The 19,435-nt window shown below is 28.4% G+C and overlaps 2 protein-coding genes across 8 annotated transcripts in view; one reads left to right on the top strand and one right to left on the bottom strand.

Moving 5' to 3' along the window:
- LOC123260347 (calcium-dependent protein kinase 4-like) overlaps positions 1-4,806 on the top strand; it is a 73,743-nt gene extending 68,937 nt beyond the window's left edge. For 2 of the 6 annotated variants that reach the window (XM_044721378.1, XM_044721379.1), the window contains exons 6-7: positions 919-975; positions 4,122-4,805. In XM_044721378.1, coding sequence (XP_044577313.1) covers positions 919-975; positions 4,122-4,510 — 446 coding nt within the window. In that variant the 3' untranslated portion in view covers positions 4,511-4,805. Of the gene's footprint in view, positions 1-918; positions 976-4,121 lie in introns of all 6 variants that reach the window. The other 4 variants (XM_044721383.1, XM_044721382.1, XM_044721380.1 and 1 more) reach the window with 3 other exon arrangements.
- A 4,988-nt stretch (positions 4,807-9,794) lies between these two features.
- The window catches only part of LOC123261917, a 46,916-nt gene continuing 37,275 nt past the window's right edge, over positions 9,795-19,435 (bottom strand). For both annotated transcript variants that reach the window (XM_044723800.1, XM_044723799.1), the window contains exons 6-9: positions 18,610-18,934; positions 15,100-15,366; positions 13,363-14,973; positions 9,795-11,617 (exon numbers count right to left, since the gene is read on the bottom strand). In XM_044723800.1, coding sequence (XP_044579735.1) covers positions 9,859-11,617; positions 13,363-14,973; positions 15,100-15,366; positions 18,610-18,934 — 3,962 coding nt within the window. In that variant the 3' untranslated portion in view covers positions 9,795-9,858. The remainder of the gene's footprint in view (positions 11,618-13,362; positions 14,974-15,099; positions 15,367-18,609; positions 18,935-19,435) is intronic.

Below are 19,435 nucleotides of genomic sequence, written 5' to 3'. Positions count from 1 at the left end.
TTGTGGTATTAATCTTATAAACGGAGGGTTGAATGAGACGAGAAACTTTAGAAAAAAACGGGGTAATCAAAAATTATGGTAATAAAGTATTTTTATCTTAGATGGCTATTAATCATCATTGTATATTGACTTATTGTTATTTTCTTGATAATTCCTGATTTCTTGATGTTTAAAATTTACTTAAAATATTTTTACTGGTATTCAGTAACTTGTAAAAAAATTTTACAGTGGATAAATTTGAATTTATGCTTGTTAAAAAATTTCTCCATCAAATATCTTAATAATTATTATCAATAAATTGTTGAATTTAATTATTTCTTCGATCTAAATTTTGAAGTCTAATAGAAGTCCTTTTTTTTCTACGTATGAGGTGTTAGAACCTACTGCTCAACACACAAGAGTAGGTATTGCTAAAAAATTGTTGTCAAGGAAAACGCTGAACGTACATTTGTAAATTAAAGGTAAAAAAATAATGAGAACAAGATAATTTTTAAATTATTGCAACAGCCCCCGTAGCGACCACTCGGTATACATATAACAGCTCCCGCGTGTGTTAATGGCTCTAACTCTTATTTTAATCGTCTCATTATTACGAGAACTTCGCGCGATGAAATGTAGGCGGCTTTGAATGCGGCGGTAGATTATTCACCACTACAGTTATTCTGCGGCTGCCTCATTCATGATCATTTAAAGTAATCATTCTTGCATTAATGTCAAATTTATCCTATGCATTATACCTAAAAGATTTTTCATTTAAAAACTCCATTTAATATTTTTTATCTTTCAATCCTTCAAAAGTGGTTTGTTTTTATATTAAACTTTTTTTAGAAAGTCCAAAAACTAATTTCTGTTTTTTTAATAATGAGATTATTGATGTGTAATTATAATTATTAACTAGTATTTTTTTTTATTTTTTAGTTGAAGATATGATCAAAGAAGTCGACGAGGATGGAGACGGAAGAATTGATTTTTGTGGTAAGATTATTTTTAATAAATTATAACTTAGTAATAATAATTGATAACAATCATACATTTTTCGTTAAATTAACTGAAGTTACCTCGAAATACATGCATTTTTTTTTTTTTTTTAATAAAATGTGTTTTTATAAAATTTAGATACAATACAAATGTAAACTGACGTTTAAAACGTTAAAGTTTTTTTTACTCCATTAATTTTTTTATAACCACATAAATGGTTTGTTTCATTCTTAAGTTAGTTTACAATTTTTATCTCGGTGTTAAAAAAAAAAAATACAAAAACAAAGTTTCAGTGCAAAGTGTCGCGACAAGCACATGTTTAAGTTGTTGAGACAATCTTGACAAAAATACTTTAAATCACTAAAAGTGCCACATTAAAAAGTAATAAAAAAATATTTCAATTTTTATTTACTGAAATTCTAATTAAATTTTATTCCATACATTTACTGTATTATATACTTGTCTATAATTGTTTCTTAATATTTAAATAAAGCGCTATAGGACAATTTTTTTTTAGAAATTTTTGCCGACAAAAAAATTATTAGTGTTAGAAAATTTAAATATATTTTTGATGAATCAATTATAAAAACATTTTTTTGTCAAAATATAAGTTAAAAAAATAAAATTCACAACATACTAATTTTTTTTTTACTTGAAGATATCGTAGATTACTTTCTTACAGTATTGACTATTCTACTTTTAGAACTTTATATCATATTTTCATTGGATAAAATAGCGTATAATGAATCCTCAGATACTTGAAAGTATTTTATAAAGTAGTTAGTTGAATTGGATAAAAGTACTGTTTGCTGAGGTGTTGAAGAGCCGCTCAAGTGTTTCATAAATCTACTACTGCTCTAACACGATAGTGTTAATTATCAAATTCTTGACACGTTTGCAGGATTAAAATGCATTTTTATGAATTCTCAAACTTTTGTACAACCAATTGTTGTTTTGCATTTACTATAAGCAATAAGTTGTATAAACTGGTTCTACTCGCTTAAATTTCAAGTCACGTTCTTACTCAGTGTCTATTAGATTTCTCGATTTGACACCGGCATCGCAATGACTGAATTAATACACGTATTTTAATTGACTTTCTCCTTCTATTCCTCAACTAAATTATGAGTCGATTGGCAATTAGAGGAAGCGAGTGCACTCATCAATAATAGAAGTCCTTTGTCTCGTCGTCGAGACGGATTTTCCTGATTTTCCCTCGAGTTCACTTCACACTTAGATTTTACAATTTCTAAATCTAATTAATTACACTTACAAATATCATTTAAGATTTGCAATTTTATAAAGTCAATTACATCAAATTTTAAAAGATATATTTTTCTTTTAATAATAAATAAAACATTTATTTTTATGACACTTTAATAAATTTAGCTGTTATAGTATTGAAAGAAAAAAAAAATTTTAATTTCAAAAATAAAAACAAATCAATGTTTAATTATAAATCATATTTTATACACTGATAAATTACACCGTACCTGTAATATAATTTTTATCATGAGAATTTCCGCGCTGTCAGGAAAATTATAGAAGAAAATTTTTCAATGTACTTTTTTTAAATTATAAACCAATTTGTTTAATCACATTTTTTTAGTAATGTTTTTCAGTCACTATAAATTAAAAAAAAAAAATTCTATAACTCATTTGTAGTAAACTTGTTGCGATTTCAATTTCGTAGAAATTATTTAAAAAAAAATTTAACAAGACAACTATTGTTTTATTTCTTTTATCTCTAAAAAACAACTAAGATAACTTTTACAATTTTTATTAAATTGCAAGTCAACGTTCTAATTAGCAAATTCATTGTCTAACTTCATTTTAGAGAATCTTCCATTTGTACGAAAATAAAATTAGTTCGAAATTTATTATCACTTTAAAAAACCATTTAATATTTAATATAAGCATAATATTTTGGTTAGGAGCATTCAAATAATTTATAATTGGACTATTACTACATCAAAATGTTAAAAAATCACCCTCTAAAAAATAAGGAGTTAGACCAATTGCTAATGAGACCGTCGAAATATCTAATTAAAGGCTAAATTTCATAAAAAAAATTATTTTTCATATTCATAATCATCAATTATTATTGGCAAGATCTACTTTCTGAAATTTCTAATTCTGTTGGTTTAGAATTTTTTAAGAAGAGAGTATTCGATTTCTTATAAATACACTTTGGTAATCATATGAGATGGAACAACCATGCTCTGGAATTATTCAAAAAACTCAAATATTTCACTTTTGTATTTTACAAACTGACAGGAATATTAAATCCACAAACCATGAAAATAATATATCATGGGCTACTCGAAAGCATAATAAATTATGGTATTATTGCCTGGGGAGGTGCATATGATAAGTCAATTAAAATCATCTCAAATATACAAAATAGATTACTAAGTAAATTGTGCGTAACTAATATCAACAACACTCCCCTTGGGATCAGAAAAACTTTCATTACCACTGCGTTATCTTTCTATTATCAAGATTGCATAAATCTCTATAATGATAAAATAACTTGTACAAGACATAAACAACTGTCACTACCAAAAATAAGTAAAACAATTTACACACAATGTGCTTATTATGTAGCTTTAAAATATTACAATAAATTACCAATAGAGATGAAAACTTTGAATGATAAGAAGAAACTAATAAACAAAAAACTGAGAGAATGGATAAAAATAGATAATTAGTTAAAAATCGTGATATTAATTTAAGTGTTGCAACAATATTACTTATAAAACTTATATAAATAACTAGCTTGCTAGGTTGATTTTCTTTTAGCTTGCACTGTATTAAGTATTACTATATTACTATCTTATATATTAAGAGATTGTTGATAATAAAATATATTTTTGTTAATATGTACTCGTTCTATGCACAGGTGCTATACGCACCTCTATAGAATTTTTTTTTTGTAACGAGATTAAACAATAAAATAAATAAAAAAATATAAAATTATCTTTAAATATAAAATAAAAATTTTTTATCGCTAATATATCTTCTGTAAATCAAATACTAGTTAATAATTTTTATTAAAATAGTTTTATTTGATTTATTAAAATAATCCGCATCGAATAATTGAACTGATGAAATTTAAATATTTGTATTAATTTTGATTGCAGAATTTGCTCGATCACTTGTGAATCCCGTGAGTGACAATGAAGACGAGGATGAACCAGAAGATGAGGAGCCGCCACTGTCACCTCTTCCAGCCTCTATTCCTACATCTCTTCCAGCGTCTACTTCTACACAAATTCTTACATCTCTTCCCGCACCTATTACAACTATTTCTACATCTCTTCCAGCCTCTACTTCTACACAAATTCTTACATCTCTTCCCGCACCTGTTACAACTATTTCTACATCTCTTCCAGCATCTACTTCTACACAAATTCCCATATCTCTTCCTGCGCCTGTTCCAACAACTCTATCTACATCTCTTCCAGCCCCAATTCCTACGACCCTTCCTACATGTCCTCTTACGGAAAATTCAATGGCCAATTACAAATAAGAGGATTGTTAAATACTTCTGAGTGTTTTTTTTTCCACCGTAAACGAAATATCAACGAGAGACTACTTGAAGCTAAATGAAATAATAAAATAAAATAAATAACTTAAAATTAATTCATTAAAATAAATAAATAAAGTCATAATCACTGCACGATATTGTCATTAATAAATTTATTCATACTAACAGACACATCGCGTGTCTATGAGTGATGTAATTATATGTGTATATGTATAATGTACATTTTGGCTTTTCAATTTAAAAACTATTTACTGACTAAAATTATATAAAAATTAATTAATTAATAATAATTATACTTATAATATTAATTATAGTGAAAAATAATACCGATAATTTATTTCTGGAATTTAAATAAAAAATGAAACAAAGAGACTATTCTTCACACAGAAGGATTATTTTGTTAGTGCGGTGATATTGATTAATAAAATTATTCTGCGCTTGTGATTGTAATCTTTCTGTGACTTGGAATATCTCAACAAAATATTATTATATCATTAATAGTAATAATAATAATAATAATTTATCTCGTACCTTAATGAAATGAGAAGTTTCGCGTTTTACAATCAATTTAGAGTCCAGTTATGAAATATATGATCTTATTTTATTATCTTATCAATTTTTATTTAAAAAAATTTTTTTTTTTTATAATGTAGATTATGTTACAATATTTTCATCACTGGACAGAAATATTGAAACTAAACAAAAGAATCCTAATATACATATCCAATAAATTTAATCGCTTACATTTTGAGATATTTGTAGAGTAAATAATATGCGACTATTGAATTTGCAAAAATATGTTTGGAGTAATAATTAAATGGAATTTTATGGTACTAAAATTTATAAAAATTTTTTTAATTAATTTTTAATTTTAAAAACTTTTTTTTGTTTAGAACTAATTTTAAATATTGAAAATAATTCAAAACGAATTAAAAATTTTTTATTAAAAAATTAAAATAAGATCTAATGTTTTTGGTATCATAAAATGAAATTTTCTAAATTTTTTAGTAAAAAAAAATTAACTTTTTAATTGCAACACAAAATTTTAGCCGAAAAAAAAATATGAATTCTCACAAAAATATTTTAGCAAGGTTCAATAATGCAATTTATATAAAATATCTATGAGCAAAAGTCTTACTTATTAAAAAAATTGAATAAAAAATATTTTGAAATTAAAAATAAAATTACTTTTGCTCAAATATCATTCAATTTTTTAAAATAGTTAAATAAATATTATTAGACTCCGCTCTGTTATTTAAAAATACTTTTTTATGTACATTATTTGAAAAAAAATCAAAGGAAATACAAAAAACTGTCTATAAATAAATTATATAAGTCTGCTGGTCGTGAAAATTAAATAAATAAAAAAGAAATAAATTACCCTACTATAGGCATGCTCAATGAATTTTTAATAAAAAAAGAATCCTCTATAAATCTTTTCCAATTTGAAGGAACTAAAATAAATAGTGACCAGATGGCTTGTACCAATATATCAAGTTATTAATATTAATGCAAGAAAGTATTAATCATTTAATTAACCATTTTCACAATGACTTAGTTGATAAAGATTAAAGTATGCTTACAGATCTATTTGTTTATTAAAAAAAATGTTTCTTAAAAAGGAGATGAATTGCGCTCAACTTTTTAATCAATGCAAGAAGTGAATAATAAATAAATGCCTATGTTATCTTAAAATTTTTCGAATCATAATATAATCCAATAAAAATAACTATGTCATTTATCTTACAAAAAAAAATTTTAAACATTATACTGTTATGCTAAATGATGAAGGTAATATGCAATGTTTCAAAATATTTTAAAATTATAAATTTAAATAAATCAATTATTGAAATCAATTTTTCTTCTTTTTTATCCTATTCTTCCTTATTATAAACTAGCAACCTTGCAGTCACTAGTGACTGCCGTGACTTGTGAACTATAATAAATAAAATTTTTCTTAATTATTTAATGAATTTTGTTAAAGTGTACTGTACTTTATTAACTATTGACATTTATAAAGATAAAAGCTCATCCCGATGTTACAATTATCAAGAGCTTTCATTTGAGTACCTACATGCATTTTTAATATATTTTTCATATATACATATATATAAATATATAAAATATATGAAAAATTGATGTGGGTACTCAAATGAAAGCTCTTGATGAGTGTAAAATCGGGATGAACTTATGTCTTTAAAAATGTCATTTCTTGACAAAATACAATGTCATTTCTTAATTATTGACAGTTTTAAAGATATAAACTCATTTCGATGTTACAATCATCGTGATCTTTCATTCAAGTACCCACATGGCATTTTTTAGATATTTTATATATATGGTATTTGTGAAATATATAAATATATAAAATATATGAAAAATCGATGTGTATACTCAAATGAAAGGTCTTGATGAGTGTAACATCGGGATGAGCTTATATCTTTAAAAGTGTCATCAGTTGACAAAATACAATGTCATTTTTTAATTATTGACATTTTTAAAGATATAAATTCATTTCGATGTTACAATTATCGAGACCTTTCATTCAAGTACCCACATGGCATTTTTTATATATTTTATATATATGGTATTTGTGAAATATATAAATATATAAAATATATGAAAAATCGATATGCATACTCAAATGAAAGGTCTCGATGAGAGTAACATCGGGATGTGCTTATATCTTTAAAAATGTCAATAGTTCACGAGATACAAGGTCATTTCTTAATTATATATCTAGAGATAGAGAATTTTCGAATACAGCCTAAATATTTATCATAATAAATTGACTATCGGTGAGAATAAAATGAAACCTTGAAAAGGCACAAATTCAAGTCAAGACCTTTGCAATGACACTAAATTTCACTAAACAAACTAATTTTATCATATGACTATCCAGAAAACAAAATTTTTCTTATTCTCTTAATAATATAGATTATAAATAATAAACACCAAAATTTTTTCTCAAAGGCTCATTTTTATTAGCGATAAATAAACTTACACATCTTTACATATTTAACAATGCATACTCATCATAATTCGTCAGAAAAAATATAGTTAAATATCTATCTTCGTTATACAATTATATTTATGTATATAATATAATATAGTAATTAATAATAAATATAATAATGGGCTGTGCCTCTGGACGTGTTTTAAACAAACTACCATTCTTAATCTTTCATTTCTCTCATTCGTGGCACAACGGTAATAAATATATTTATTAACATATATTTATCCTACTACTGATTACTGATTACAAATATCATTTACGTTATAATGTATAATAGTTTCATCATAACAGGGATTAAGAATTTCTTCGCAATTCAGATCATTGTCATAACTCATTACCATCAACATTCATTTATCCGTAAATCAATCAAGTACTTTCATTCAGACTTTATAATTCTTACCCTTCTTCTTATCTTTATAATAAAACTCAACGACAATTGTACAATTAATTTAATTGTCTTTGATTTTAATAGTCATATATCATGTATCATATATACTCATAAATAATTTGAATTTGTTTGAATTACCTTAAAATTTATTAAAAAAAATTAATAACGCAATACCCTTTAATATTGCAGTACAATCAAACTAAATTTAATTAATCCGGTTTACATAATATAAATCGTGCTGATTCTTTGCTGTTTTAATTATATAAATTTCCGGCGCAGTAGTAAATTTTTTGATATTAAAAAATGTAATTTCCGAGGCAGTCTCTTTAGATTATTGTCCTCGAAAAAAAATAACAAAGTACGCCGGTATAAGTCGTCAGTTTTGTCTATTATTTCAGCACATGATGCATTTTTAAATTAATTATCATTAACCTATTTTTAATTAATTGTAATATGATATATAAACAATTAGATGGACGGGGATGACAAGTTACGAGACAAGAAAAATTTTTCCCTCTCGCTTATACATATATTTATGATATATATTTACAAATATAAATTACATCTGATCGAGACTATATAAATAAAAATAAAAAATTTTAATAAATAATTTATGATAATGATCAAAAGTCATTTTTTTATTTTTTGGTCAAAGTTTGTAATAATAAATAAATTTAGTTAAAATTTACCATCACAATTTTATTGTCATCGTCGTCCATCATATAACAGGTAATTGAGATAATAATTAATACAATAAATTGTAACACCAACTGGAAGTTGTACTCTCTATATATATTAATAATTCATTCATTATTAATTATTATGATGCACATACAGTTTTTTTTTCTTTTTACGTAACAAATATAATTAAAAATTTATTGTTATTTATTTTATCGTTTGACAAAAAATGATATTAAGTCAACACATGATACGTCAATATATCTTTATAATTTTTTTTTTGATTTTTTAAAATATTTTCATTTTAAAATTTACAATATATATTCGCAGATCTTTCGATTTATGCTACACGGAAAGATTAAGATAACACTGGATATCATCCGAGATTATACTGAGTGAAAGAAAATTTCAGATAATAGCTAGTATAATCCCGATATCACTGAGTATAATCTGGGATGATATCCAGTGTCATCTTGTTATTTCCGTGGGTTAATTTTTTTTTTTTTTTTTTTTTTTTTTTTTCCCAAGTATAAAAGAAAATTCTTATCTATTATTTTTTTATTATAAATAAAGCAAACATTCTTTTGACTGAAAAGAACGTCATCAGCTTAATTAAAAAGTTGGATGCCAATTAAAAATAATTCGTCAAAATACAAGCATCGGTATTTTATCGATGAAAATTATTTTTTGTAAATATATCTGCAGCTAAATATTCAAAATTTACTTTTAATAAAATTTGTTCACTAGTATTTGCAGCATAAAAAACGCTTACAGCACTTTAAATCAATTATACATATATATATAATAAAGTAACAATTGTTTGAAAGTTATTACAAAAAAGCGATTAAACATTCATAATAAAAAAAATCACATTTTAACAATAAAATTTAAACTTAACTCAAAACAAGAGTTAAAAATTAATATTTTAAACAAAACATTTAATAATTATTTATATCATCATATATTGACGATTATATTCAGTATTAAATAACTTAAAAATTACAAGAGACTTTTAATTCCAATATCAATTTAAAAACATCAATAAAATTTACTATTAAAAAAACCTAATAATATTCAGATTAAAATTAATACTAGAATTAAATGCCTCACTAACAATTTAATTATTAAAAATTAATAATATATAACTTAATGATAAAATATAAATCAACAAACATCACATAACATAAATAATTACTTCGAAAATTAAAAAAAAAAAAAAAAAGTAAATAAATAAATCGTGAAAAAAGTTTAAAAAATTTGTTCATCAGTGTCGCTATTACCTAACTCCTGATAGGTAGTAAGCAACCCGGGACTCGGATGAGGGCTGGGATGAGAAGGACTAACCTTCAGCTTGAGTTTATGCTTGTGCCTCTGGTAGCCATGACCAAAGTTCCCTCTAGCCAAAATAAGAGGCCTGAGAGCGTTTCTGACCGACCAATAGACCTTCGGATATTTCTTTTCCTGCTGAACCATCAGTTCCTTATTATTCTCACTGACGACTTCCTTGATCTCATCACAGCTCTGACAAGCTACCCTGAGCATAGGGAGTTTTTTTTCCTCCGTGAACTGCTTAAGCGACTTTTCCCTGACATAGACAAAAGGCCTGACAACCCTCAAGTCATGTTCCTTGACATAATAATGCGCTTTCATGGTCTTGAGTTTCCCGCTGTAGAAAAAGGCCGTGAGGAATCCCTCAGTAAGGTCGTCCAAGTGGTGTCCCAGCGCTAGGACATTAAACCCGTACCTTTTAGCAACAGAGTAGAGTCTTTTCCTCATACTGACTCCCACCCGCCCGCAAGTAGTACAAACCCGCCCGGGAACTGTTTTATCACTACCCGAGTCCACGGAAGAATTATTAACCGCGTCGATTAACGACGCCTGTTCTTCAGCTTCTTCGTAGAAATAAGGAACCTTCAAGCCCTTGAGGTAGCTGACGGAGTTTATAGACTCTTCTGAAGAGTCGTAGCTGCTGTTGGCGTCAATTGTTACCGCTCCGATTTCAAAATCAATGTTTTTAGACCGCGCGTAAAATTGGTACTGGTGTAACGCGTGGAGCAAAGCTAGACCGTAACCCCCTGCAGCTACTCTAGCACCTGTTGTGGTGGCTGGAAGACAAACAAGCACTCTGTCCTTGTCCCGAATCATGTCGAACTCATGAATCGCCTCGACAGTCGCTTTCCACATGTTTTTCGGCGGACTGTACCACCTTGGTTCACCCTCACCCGGTTTATCATCATCTTCATCGTCTTCTTTATCATCTTGCTCAAATCCAGACTTATTTTCAATAAACTCGTCGTCATCTGAGGTCAAAATTTTGTCAGGAATTGGAAGACTAAATTCATCTTCTGACAAATCATCAGGAAGCTTTCGGGTATCTTTACTTTTTTCAAGATTCTTAGAACGTCTTGGTCCTTTTATGGGAGTGCTTTTAGGTTTTTTGCTGGTAGTGTTACTGCTGCTGATAATACCACAAGAGTCGGTACTACTGCTGCCGCTGCTGCTGCTAGAGCTTCTACCAAGCTCGGTAGATCTTACATCGTTGTCATTGAACGACAAATTTATGCCGCTGTCTTGGGAGCTCACTGAGTTTACTGCTGAATAAATTTCCGGCAGGGTTTTTGTACTATTACCAGTTATTTTTTTAATGACATTTTTGGTTAGCTTTTTGTTAACTTGTACTTCTTCCTCGTCTTCTTCGTCAGAGGTTTTTGAACGCTCGCGATTAGATGGTGATATCGTGGAGCTGTTTGTTTGGTTTGTTGGAGCGACTCGAGGACCCACCACGTATATCACAGTCTCGTCTGATGAACACTCGCTGGACATCTTGCTTTCTTGCTGCGACTGCTGTAAGTCTGATAGTTTTGAAGTCTTGGCGAGTTTCAGCCCCGCTAAAGGAGATGAAGGGAGTCTTCTTTCAGGGGTGCCGTAGCCTGGCGAGCCGGTTGATGCTGTTGAGTGCAAGTCTGGAGAAAATCTTCCTAGACCGTCTACTTGGTTCACCATACACCTAGAATTTACAGTACTAATAAATTTACTATTTTATGTTAAAAGAAAATTAATAATATATAGAAAATATTTATATTTTTTAATAAGTGATTTTTGATAAGAATATCATTGATGGCAATTCAAAACATAAATGTAAATTAGAGTATAAGTTTTTTATTAAGGATATTATTACTTATTTATGTATGAGAGAAAATGTTGATAAATAAAATCCTTTTCAAAACCAAAAACCAAAAAATCATACTCCTAGAAAAATTTTTATTTTATCGTTTTTCTCAATATTAATTACGAATTTTTTTTATAATAAAAATCAAGGATGAAGAAACTAAAATAATCAAAGTATGTTTATTCAATCATACAATATTTTTTTAGTGTTTTTCTGACATCATAAAGTGTCTATAGAATACAAAAAAAAATTTATTTTTCTATCTTTATTTGGAGTGTATGTTTATTTGTATTCAGAGCTAAAGTTTGCAATAATAAATAAATCAGGCCTGTAAATTTTTTTTTATTTTTTTAAACTTTTGCTATTGATGAGGTTTTATAAATATATTTTCTGGCTTATGATTATTGTTTTTTTATAATTATTTATATTTATATAATTGAGAGAATAAAGAAAATTTCGTCTCCGATATATTTATGTGATAAAATTATTTTTTTGAATTAAATTCAATAATGATCAAAAGGTCTTGACCTTAATTTGTATTTTCAAGGTTTCGTATGCTTCTACCGATAATTAATTCATTATGATAAGTTATAAAAAGATTCGAATTTTATATATATTTTGATAGCTAATTTTTTATGTAAACTTTTTGGAGAATTTTTAAATAGTTTGGTGTTTTTATAAGTTTGTTTGATGACATTTGTCCATTAAATTATTAATAATTACTGATTGTTTTTTGTCACAGATCTGATGATATGAAAATAACTACTCATGATTGTATGATTGACTAATTGCGTTCCAGATGCCATAAGGGCGTATAAAAATTTTATTTTTTTTTTCCAAAAGAAAGTCCAAAAGAAATTTTTAGTTTGGAGAAATTTTTTTTATTTCTGCACGTTTCATTAAAAAATAAGTTGATTGAGCCCTTATGGCTCCCGGGACCCACCTCAGATATAAGGGCGAATAAAAAAAATTTTTTTTTGGAAACCGACGTATTTTTTCATAAAATGTGCATAAATGCAAAAAAAAAATTTTTCAAACTAAAAATTTTTTTTGGACTTAAAAAAAAAATAGAATTTTTATTATACGCCCTTATGGCATCCGAGGTAGGTCCCAGGAGCCATAAGGGCATATAAAATTTTTTTTTTTTTTGCATTTCTACATATTTCAGACGAAACTACGTCGATTCCCGTTAAAAAATTTTTTATACTCCCTCATGGTTTTTCACTGGGAACTTTATTATTATCCAACATATCGACGTTCTAATTAGAAAATTGTCTAACTCCATTTTAAAAAAAATTCTCGTACTTCTATTTGTACGAAAAAACAATTAGTTCGAAATTTATTATCACTTAAAAAAACAATTTAATATCTAATAGAGGTGTAATATTTTGATTCGGATCATTCAAATAATTTATAATTAGATTATTGGTGCATCAAAATCTTAAAAATGAGGAGTTAGACCAATTGCTAATTAGACCGTCGATATGATTAGTTCAGTCCCTACCGTAAATTTCTATCATCAACAAATAAAATTAAATCCAAGAATCTTAATCACTGCTGTTTATTTTCAAAAAAATAATTACCTAATTTCAGATTTAACTTCGCTCGCCATCCCTTTAGAAAACTCCATCAAATACTCAGCAACTTCTCTTGCAGAACAAGAATCATCCTTCTGATGCTGTCTCTCACTAGCCACCACAGCCCTTTGATTATGATGCTGAGGCGTCCCATTATCCGACAGAACATCATCAACCTTAGAAATAACCTCCCTAATCTCTGACTTAATCTCAGTCGCGAGTTCCTTGGTAACTTCCTTCAAGTAGGCCCTCAAGTCATCCTCAGAGCTCTGACTAAAGCTGCTAATAATCGGCGAGCACCTTCCCAATTTATGAGTTTCCACAACTCCTGGATGATGCGGATGCTGATGAGACAGTTGATGCGAATTAAACGCCTGAGTGTACGGATGTGGCGACGGAGAAGAGGAAGAAGTTGGAGAAGAAGTCGCCGAGGACCCAGGAGACCTAGTCGGACTGTTACCAATCCCACCATCGAGCTCCAGCGAACTGGACAAGTCAACCCGGCTGCTGCTGCAGCTGCAGTACCGATGATTCCTCGGTAAATTACCAGCAGTAGAAGCGACTCCCAGACTCGCCAGAGTTTGTGGACTTAGGGGAATAGGAACTGGCATGGTTTTTCCACTGCTGCCCAAAGAATTGCACCTTGTTCTGTTCCCCCGGTGACTAATATTGGTGTTACTTCCATTTACATACTGCGGCATACTGTGTTCGCCAGCCATCAGCCGCGCACCAGCCGGCGTTGTCGCGATAATCATCGAGGAGGTGACAGCTTCGCCCACTGCAAATTTTATCGTCGGCGACGGAGAGTCCGTGGATGATTTTTGTCCAGGGTGTGAGTGAATAGAGGACAAAGAAGAAATAGAAGAAGAAGAAGAAGAATTGTTTTGACAAATAGCTAGAGTTGGTTTTTCTTCACTGGTTGTTGAGTCGAAGCTATCACCAGAGCGCTTTAACGGTGGAGCATGAGGATCTGATGATAATGCTGGCAAGCTGTTGTGTCTGGGAGATGCAATTGCCAAGGGAGGGTTCGCTGTTTTAGGTATATCGCTGTTGAGTCTCCGAATTCCTGAATTATTGATCCCTAAAGTGAAATCACGTCGGTGTTTTCTTACAGCCGGATCAAAGGACAGGTCTTGCTTTACATTTTGGGAATTTCCTAGCAGAAGATCCTGAGCTTCGCTGGGAAGAATAAACCAGCGCAGAGATTCGCCAATTGCAGTGAAGGTCACGTTAGAGTCCATCTGGAGTGGGAAGCGATGTGCCATTTTTCTCGATCGATTGAAAATGTTTCGCGCGGTTTGAAGACAGTCCGCATAACTCTGAGGGAATACACCTCCTGCGCCCGATACTCTCCTTTCAGAGGCAATCATTTTTCCGTCGGTGTACCGAATTGATCCTAACCACTTGCGCTCTTTGAAGACGCTGTTTGTGTGATGACGCCACTCACCGGTGTCCGGGTTCAACACGTACTGCGGGAGGAGTTTCCAGCCCTCGGTAGCGACCATTTTCAAGGCCTCTAATACGAACGCCAGCTCGGCCTCTGTTGTGAAGTAGGGCAAGGACAGACGAGCGAATCCAGGCCGCAGGACTTCGGCATTAGACTCGGGATTCGAACTCCTGGAAAACGGGTTTTATGTTAGCATTTTTTAGCTAGATTGATAAAAAGAGGAATTATTTTTAGCTTGTGGTAAGGAAGAAAAAAGAGGAGGATAAGGATAATGATGAGTTAAATTAGTGGCTTACTTGTCGGTTAGTATTGAATTGTATTTTTTGGCAAGGTCAATGCCAATCCCCATGAGATCGTGAGCGTATCGACCGGCGCAAGCGCATCCGCTTCGTGCTTGTATACCAAAAACGTCGTTGAGAATCGCACAGACAAAATTATGATGCAAAAAGGTTCCTCGTGGGTGTCTGACCATGAATGAAAATACTGGTAGTCTTTTTATGTTTTGGGAATTGCTACCGAGTAATATGAGCTCGGGTATTGTTCGCACGTGAGCCAATACTTGTCTGAAAAAATATTAATTTATTAGATTTTTATATTTTATGAATATAAAAATTTTATATGGAAGATGACTTTATATAAGAATATTATTTCATGAAATTTTATTAACTTTAATAAATTTTAGATGCAAAAGAAAAATAATTGCAAATTATAAAATACTTTTTTTTTATGATTAAATTTTGTAATATTTTTTTTAATTCCAAAAATTGGGTAAAAATTTTTTATATTGATGATGAATTAATTAAAAAATTCAAGTAATATTTAGACGACATTGAATTTATTATAATATATTTAAAAAAAATCTATTTATCTATTTATTTATAAAATTTTGAAAATATCAGGCTTTAGAGAAGCTGCGTATTCTTTTTAGACTTGATAATCATTTTTTATACGTTGAATCCCGTTGTGACTTGTATATTTATGATCACGGTCAAGGACAAATGATATCTGATTTCTAAGGATCGTGGAGTAAGCTTTCGCTACATTTATCACGTGATGTATAATATATATTCTCTTGGTATAAAATACTATCGGAAATATTTTTTACTGTTAAGAACTCAAACAGACCCTTCAAAATTTAATGCACTTTATTATTTATTGCTATTATGATAATAAAGAAGAATACAAAGTTTAATTTTTTATATCTATAAATTATTACATATAAATATTGTTACTTAAAAATATTAATATTAAATTATTTAATTTTTTTGATGCGATTTTTATATTGTATGAACATTTATATTGTATTGAACATTTTCAATTCTAAGTATCTCATTTTAAATGAAAAGAATGTATTTGATAATTATGCTAACAATATATGAGTCATAAATTAGTCTATAATGGACAAATACTGTGTAACAATAGTTAAATAAATTTTTTTGCTATTAAAATCGGGATTCCTGGTGAGTTTATCAAGTCTATTTTATTATTATATGAGCACTAAAAATTCCACAACAAACAGTTGAGTATTTACAAAGTTATCCTACTTTTATTTTAGGTCAATTTATTTGTACAAACAAAAGAATAATTTATCTGAGACTTATTATAATTTACAACATTTTTTGATAATCAATTTTGAAACCCGACAAGATCACCTTACAGCATTAAAAAATCACAAAAGTAATGTTTTATAAACTAGCGATAAAGTAAATAATCTTGTCATTACACATGACATTTAAAGGTTTCCATACAAGTCAAGGAAATAAATCGTGTTAACAGCTTTTTATTTTAACTTAATTTTATCAAAAAATGTAGTTATTTTTATATTTTGAAAGTTGATTTTTAATAAAATTATATTTATAAAATTTTATTAAGGAGCACAACCAATGTAACAGCAAAAAAAAAGGCGATTTTTGAGAATTAAAATATAAAAAACTCCTGTTAAAATATAAAAAATTGTTTTAAATTTTTAAGGGTATATTGATACGTATTTTAAGAATATACAGTAAAATTTTTGAAGAAAAAAATTAAATATTTTCCGAGTTACACGCGATCTCCGACGGCGCTAAAAAAAAGGTCCTTCATTGCTGGAGTAATTTCGGCCGTCTCCGTAGATAAAACCAAAAAAAAAAAATCTTGTTAAACTAGAAGATATTGTCCGTACGATGACCCACGGTTGAAAAAAATATCAAAAATTGAAAAAATGCCGGCGTTTTAAAAAAAAAAAGTTGAATTTTATCCAAAATTTTGGTCGTTTTTAGCCTGCCAAAATTCGATTTTTGATCAAATCAAAGAATTGGAGGCTCATCGTATGGAGAATTATATACAGAATATACAGAAAAAAATTTGGTAGTGATCGGATCATTTGTCTTCGAGAAATCACTCCAACAAATTCGAAAAATCTCAAAATACTTATGTGCTACTAAATAATCTTTAGTGAATTAATCTAACTTCTCAAAACTACGTCACATAAATTTATAGTTCTAACATTTATTCAACATGCTACTGTTATACAGAAATGATATTTTTGTAAACTTACTGTATTAACATCTAATAAAACACGTATACTTTATTGTAATTATTATGTATATATTTGCCATACAGCTATTGCTTTGGCATTAAATTGAATAAATAAATAAATAAAATGTTGTTTCGAGAAAAACGCGTTTTTCTGTAGCTAATGCAACGATCTAACTGCCGAGCGGCTACTCTTTAAATGACTAACACAAAAATTATTCGAGATATCGATTTAAAATTTGAGTATGTTATTTTTAAAGGTGTAATCTATCGAAATATGAAAAAAAATCGATTTTTTGAAAATTTCACACTAGTTGTGCCCCTTAACCGGAAATTATTTTGGTATTTTATACAGAATTAAGAATAAAATTTTATTTTTAAAAAAATAAAAATTACTGTGTTATTTAAAAAAAGGAAAAATTTCTGCTATAAATTTAAAAACTGATTAAGGAAGTTCGAGCGAATCTAATGTAAAAAATAATTTCCAACTTTGAGCTTTGAAATTAAGTATACGTATAAATAAATACGTAATTTATTTAATCTCAAAATTTAAAAAAGATTCACCGTTTAGTTACTTAGATATTAAATTTTAAAAATCACATATTTTATCTCCTTATACACGGGCTCTTAAAGACTTTTGTCGAGACTTTAATTATTTTTTTCAATATTAACCTCCCAACTTTAACGTATAAAAAACTATACACAAGAAACTTGGATTATTACAAAATATAAAAACAATTTAATAATAATACATTACCGATATGATTTTTGAAATATTTAATGTCAAATTTTATGTTTGTAATTTGTTTATCGTCAGCCATTTATTCGAATAAAGATTTGATATCATCGCGTCAACAGCTGAGAAAAAAGAAAAGGATAGAAATATAGTTACAGAGAGAGAAATGTTTAACTCACATACTCATCCATATCTCAGTTATGGGTATAATCAAACGCGCTATTGCCAAATCTGTTTATTTATTCCGGCAAGTAATAAATACCAAAGTCATTTTATTGCTTTACTTTATTAAATAAGTAAAAATCATAAATTATTAAATTGTTTAACGAATATTTTGACGAATATTGGGAAAACTAAAATTTAAAAAAAATTTTAACATTATTTTGACTCATTAGTTACGCTCGAACTTCCTTAATTGATGAAATTTTTTAAAAATTTTAAATAATTATTTTTATCATAATTTACAACATAAGAACATAAATACCCATGGTACAATTATTTTGATGTAATGATTCTGTATAAAGAATAATAGTAGGAAAAAAAAGTGGATACTTACTTGCAAATTTTTTCCTGTCGTGAAATAATAGCTTGTGTGGTAACATTTTCTTTCAGTTGCATCGCGAGCCCACAGCGAATAGAGCCGACAATTCCCGCGGTACCACTTTCATCACGGAGTTCCGGATCTTTGAGATATCTGTGGGAGTCGCGCATATCTTCAATGGCAATATCATTTTTCAACAACGACCTCTTGACTACAAGGACACCGGGTGATTGCGCGCCACCCACAAATTTGTGTCCGCTAAATATTATCGCGTCTTTGTACACAGCAGTTTCGCCCACGCCTGGTAAGTGCGGATTCATGTCCATGTGAACGTAAGGAGCTAAAAATAAATAATAATAAATATATTGTAATTTTATTATATTATTTAAATTTAAACCATAAAAAAATGAAAGTGACAATTTAAAAACAACTTTTATCAACTTGGTAAATTTATTTAATATAAAGTAATTTAAGTTTAACTGATTAGAATAATTTAATTACAATGTCAGCTGTTGTGTTTTTAATTTAATTAATAAAAAGTAATTGAACTGCATCAAACAAGTTGATGAACCATTGACCTTCATTATAAATTCTTTTTTTTTTTTAATATTAATTAATAATAATAATAATAGTTAAAAATTTAATTCACAGTAACTACAATCATAAATATATAAATCATTTACATAGTAATTTATGATCTAATATTTTAATAAATTTTTTCGATTATTTTTTTAAATTTACAAGTTTTTTTTTTGCACTTTATGACCTTAGTAAGTTCATTATAATATACAAACTGTAGATTATACTATTTTTTCTCGTGTTAGTTCTGTTATTTGTGATT

This window comes from Cotesia glomerata, linkage group LG3, assembly GCF_020080835.1.
Source record: "Cotesia glomerata isolate CgM1 linkage group LG3, MPM_Cglom_v2.3, whole genome shotgun sequence".
NCBI lineage: Eukaryota > Metazoa > Arthropoda > Insecta > Hymenoptera > Braconidae > Cotesia > Cotesia glomerata.
This window is presented reverse-complemented; position numbering and strand designations above follow the sequence as displayed.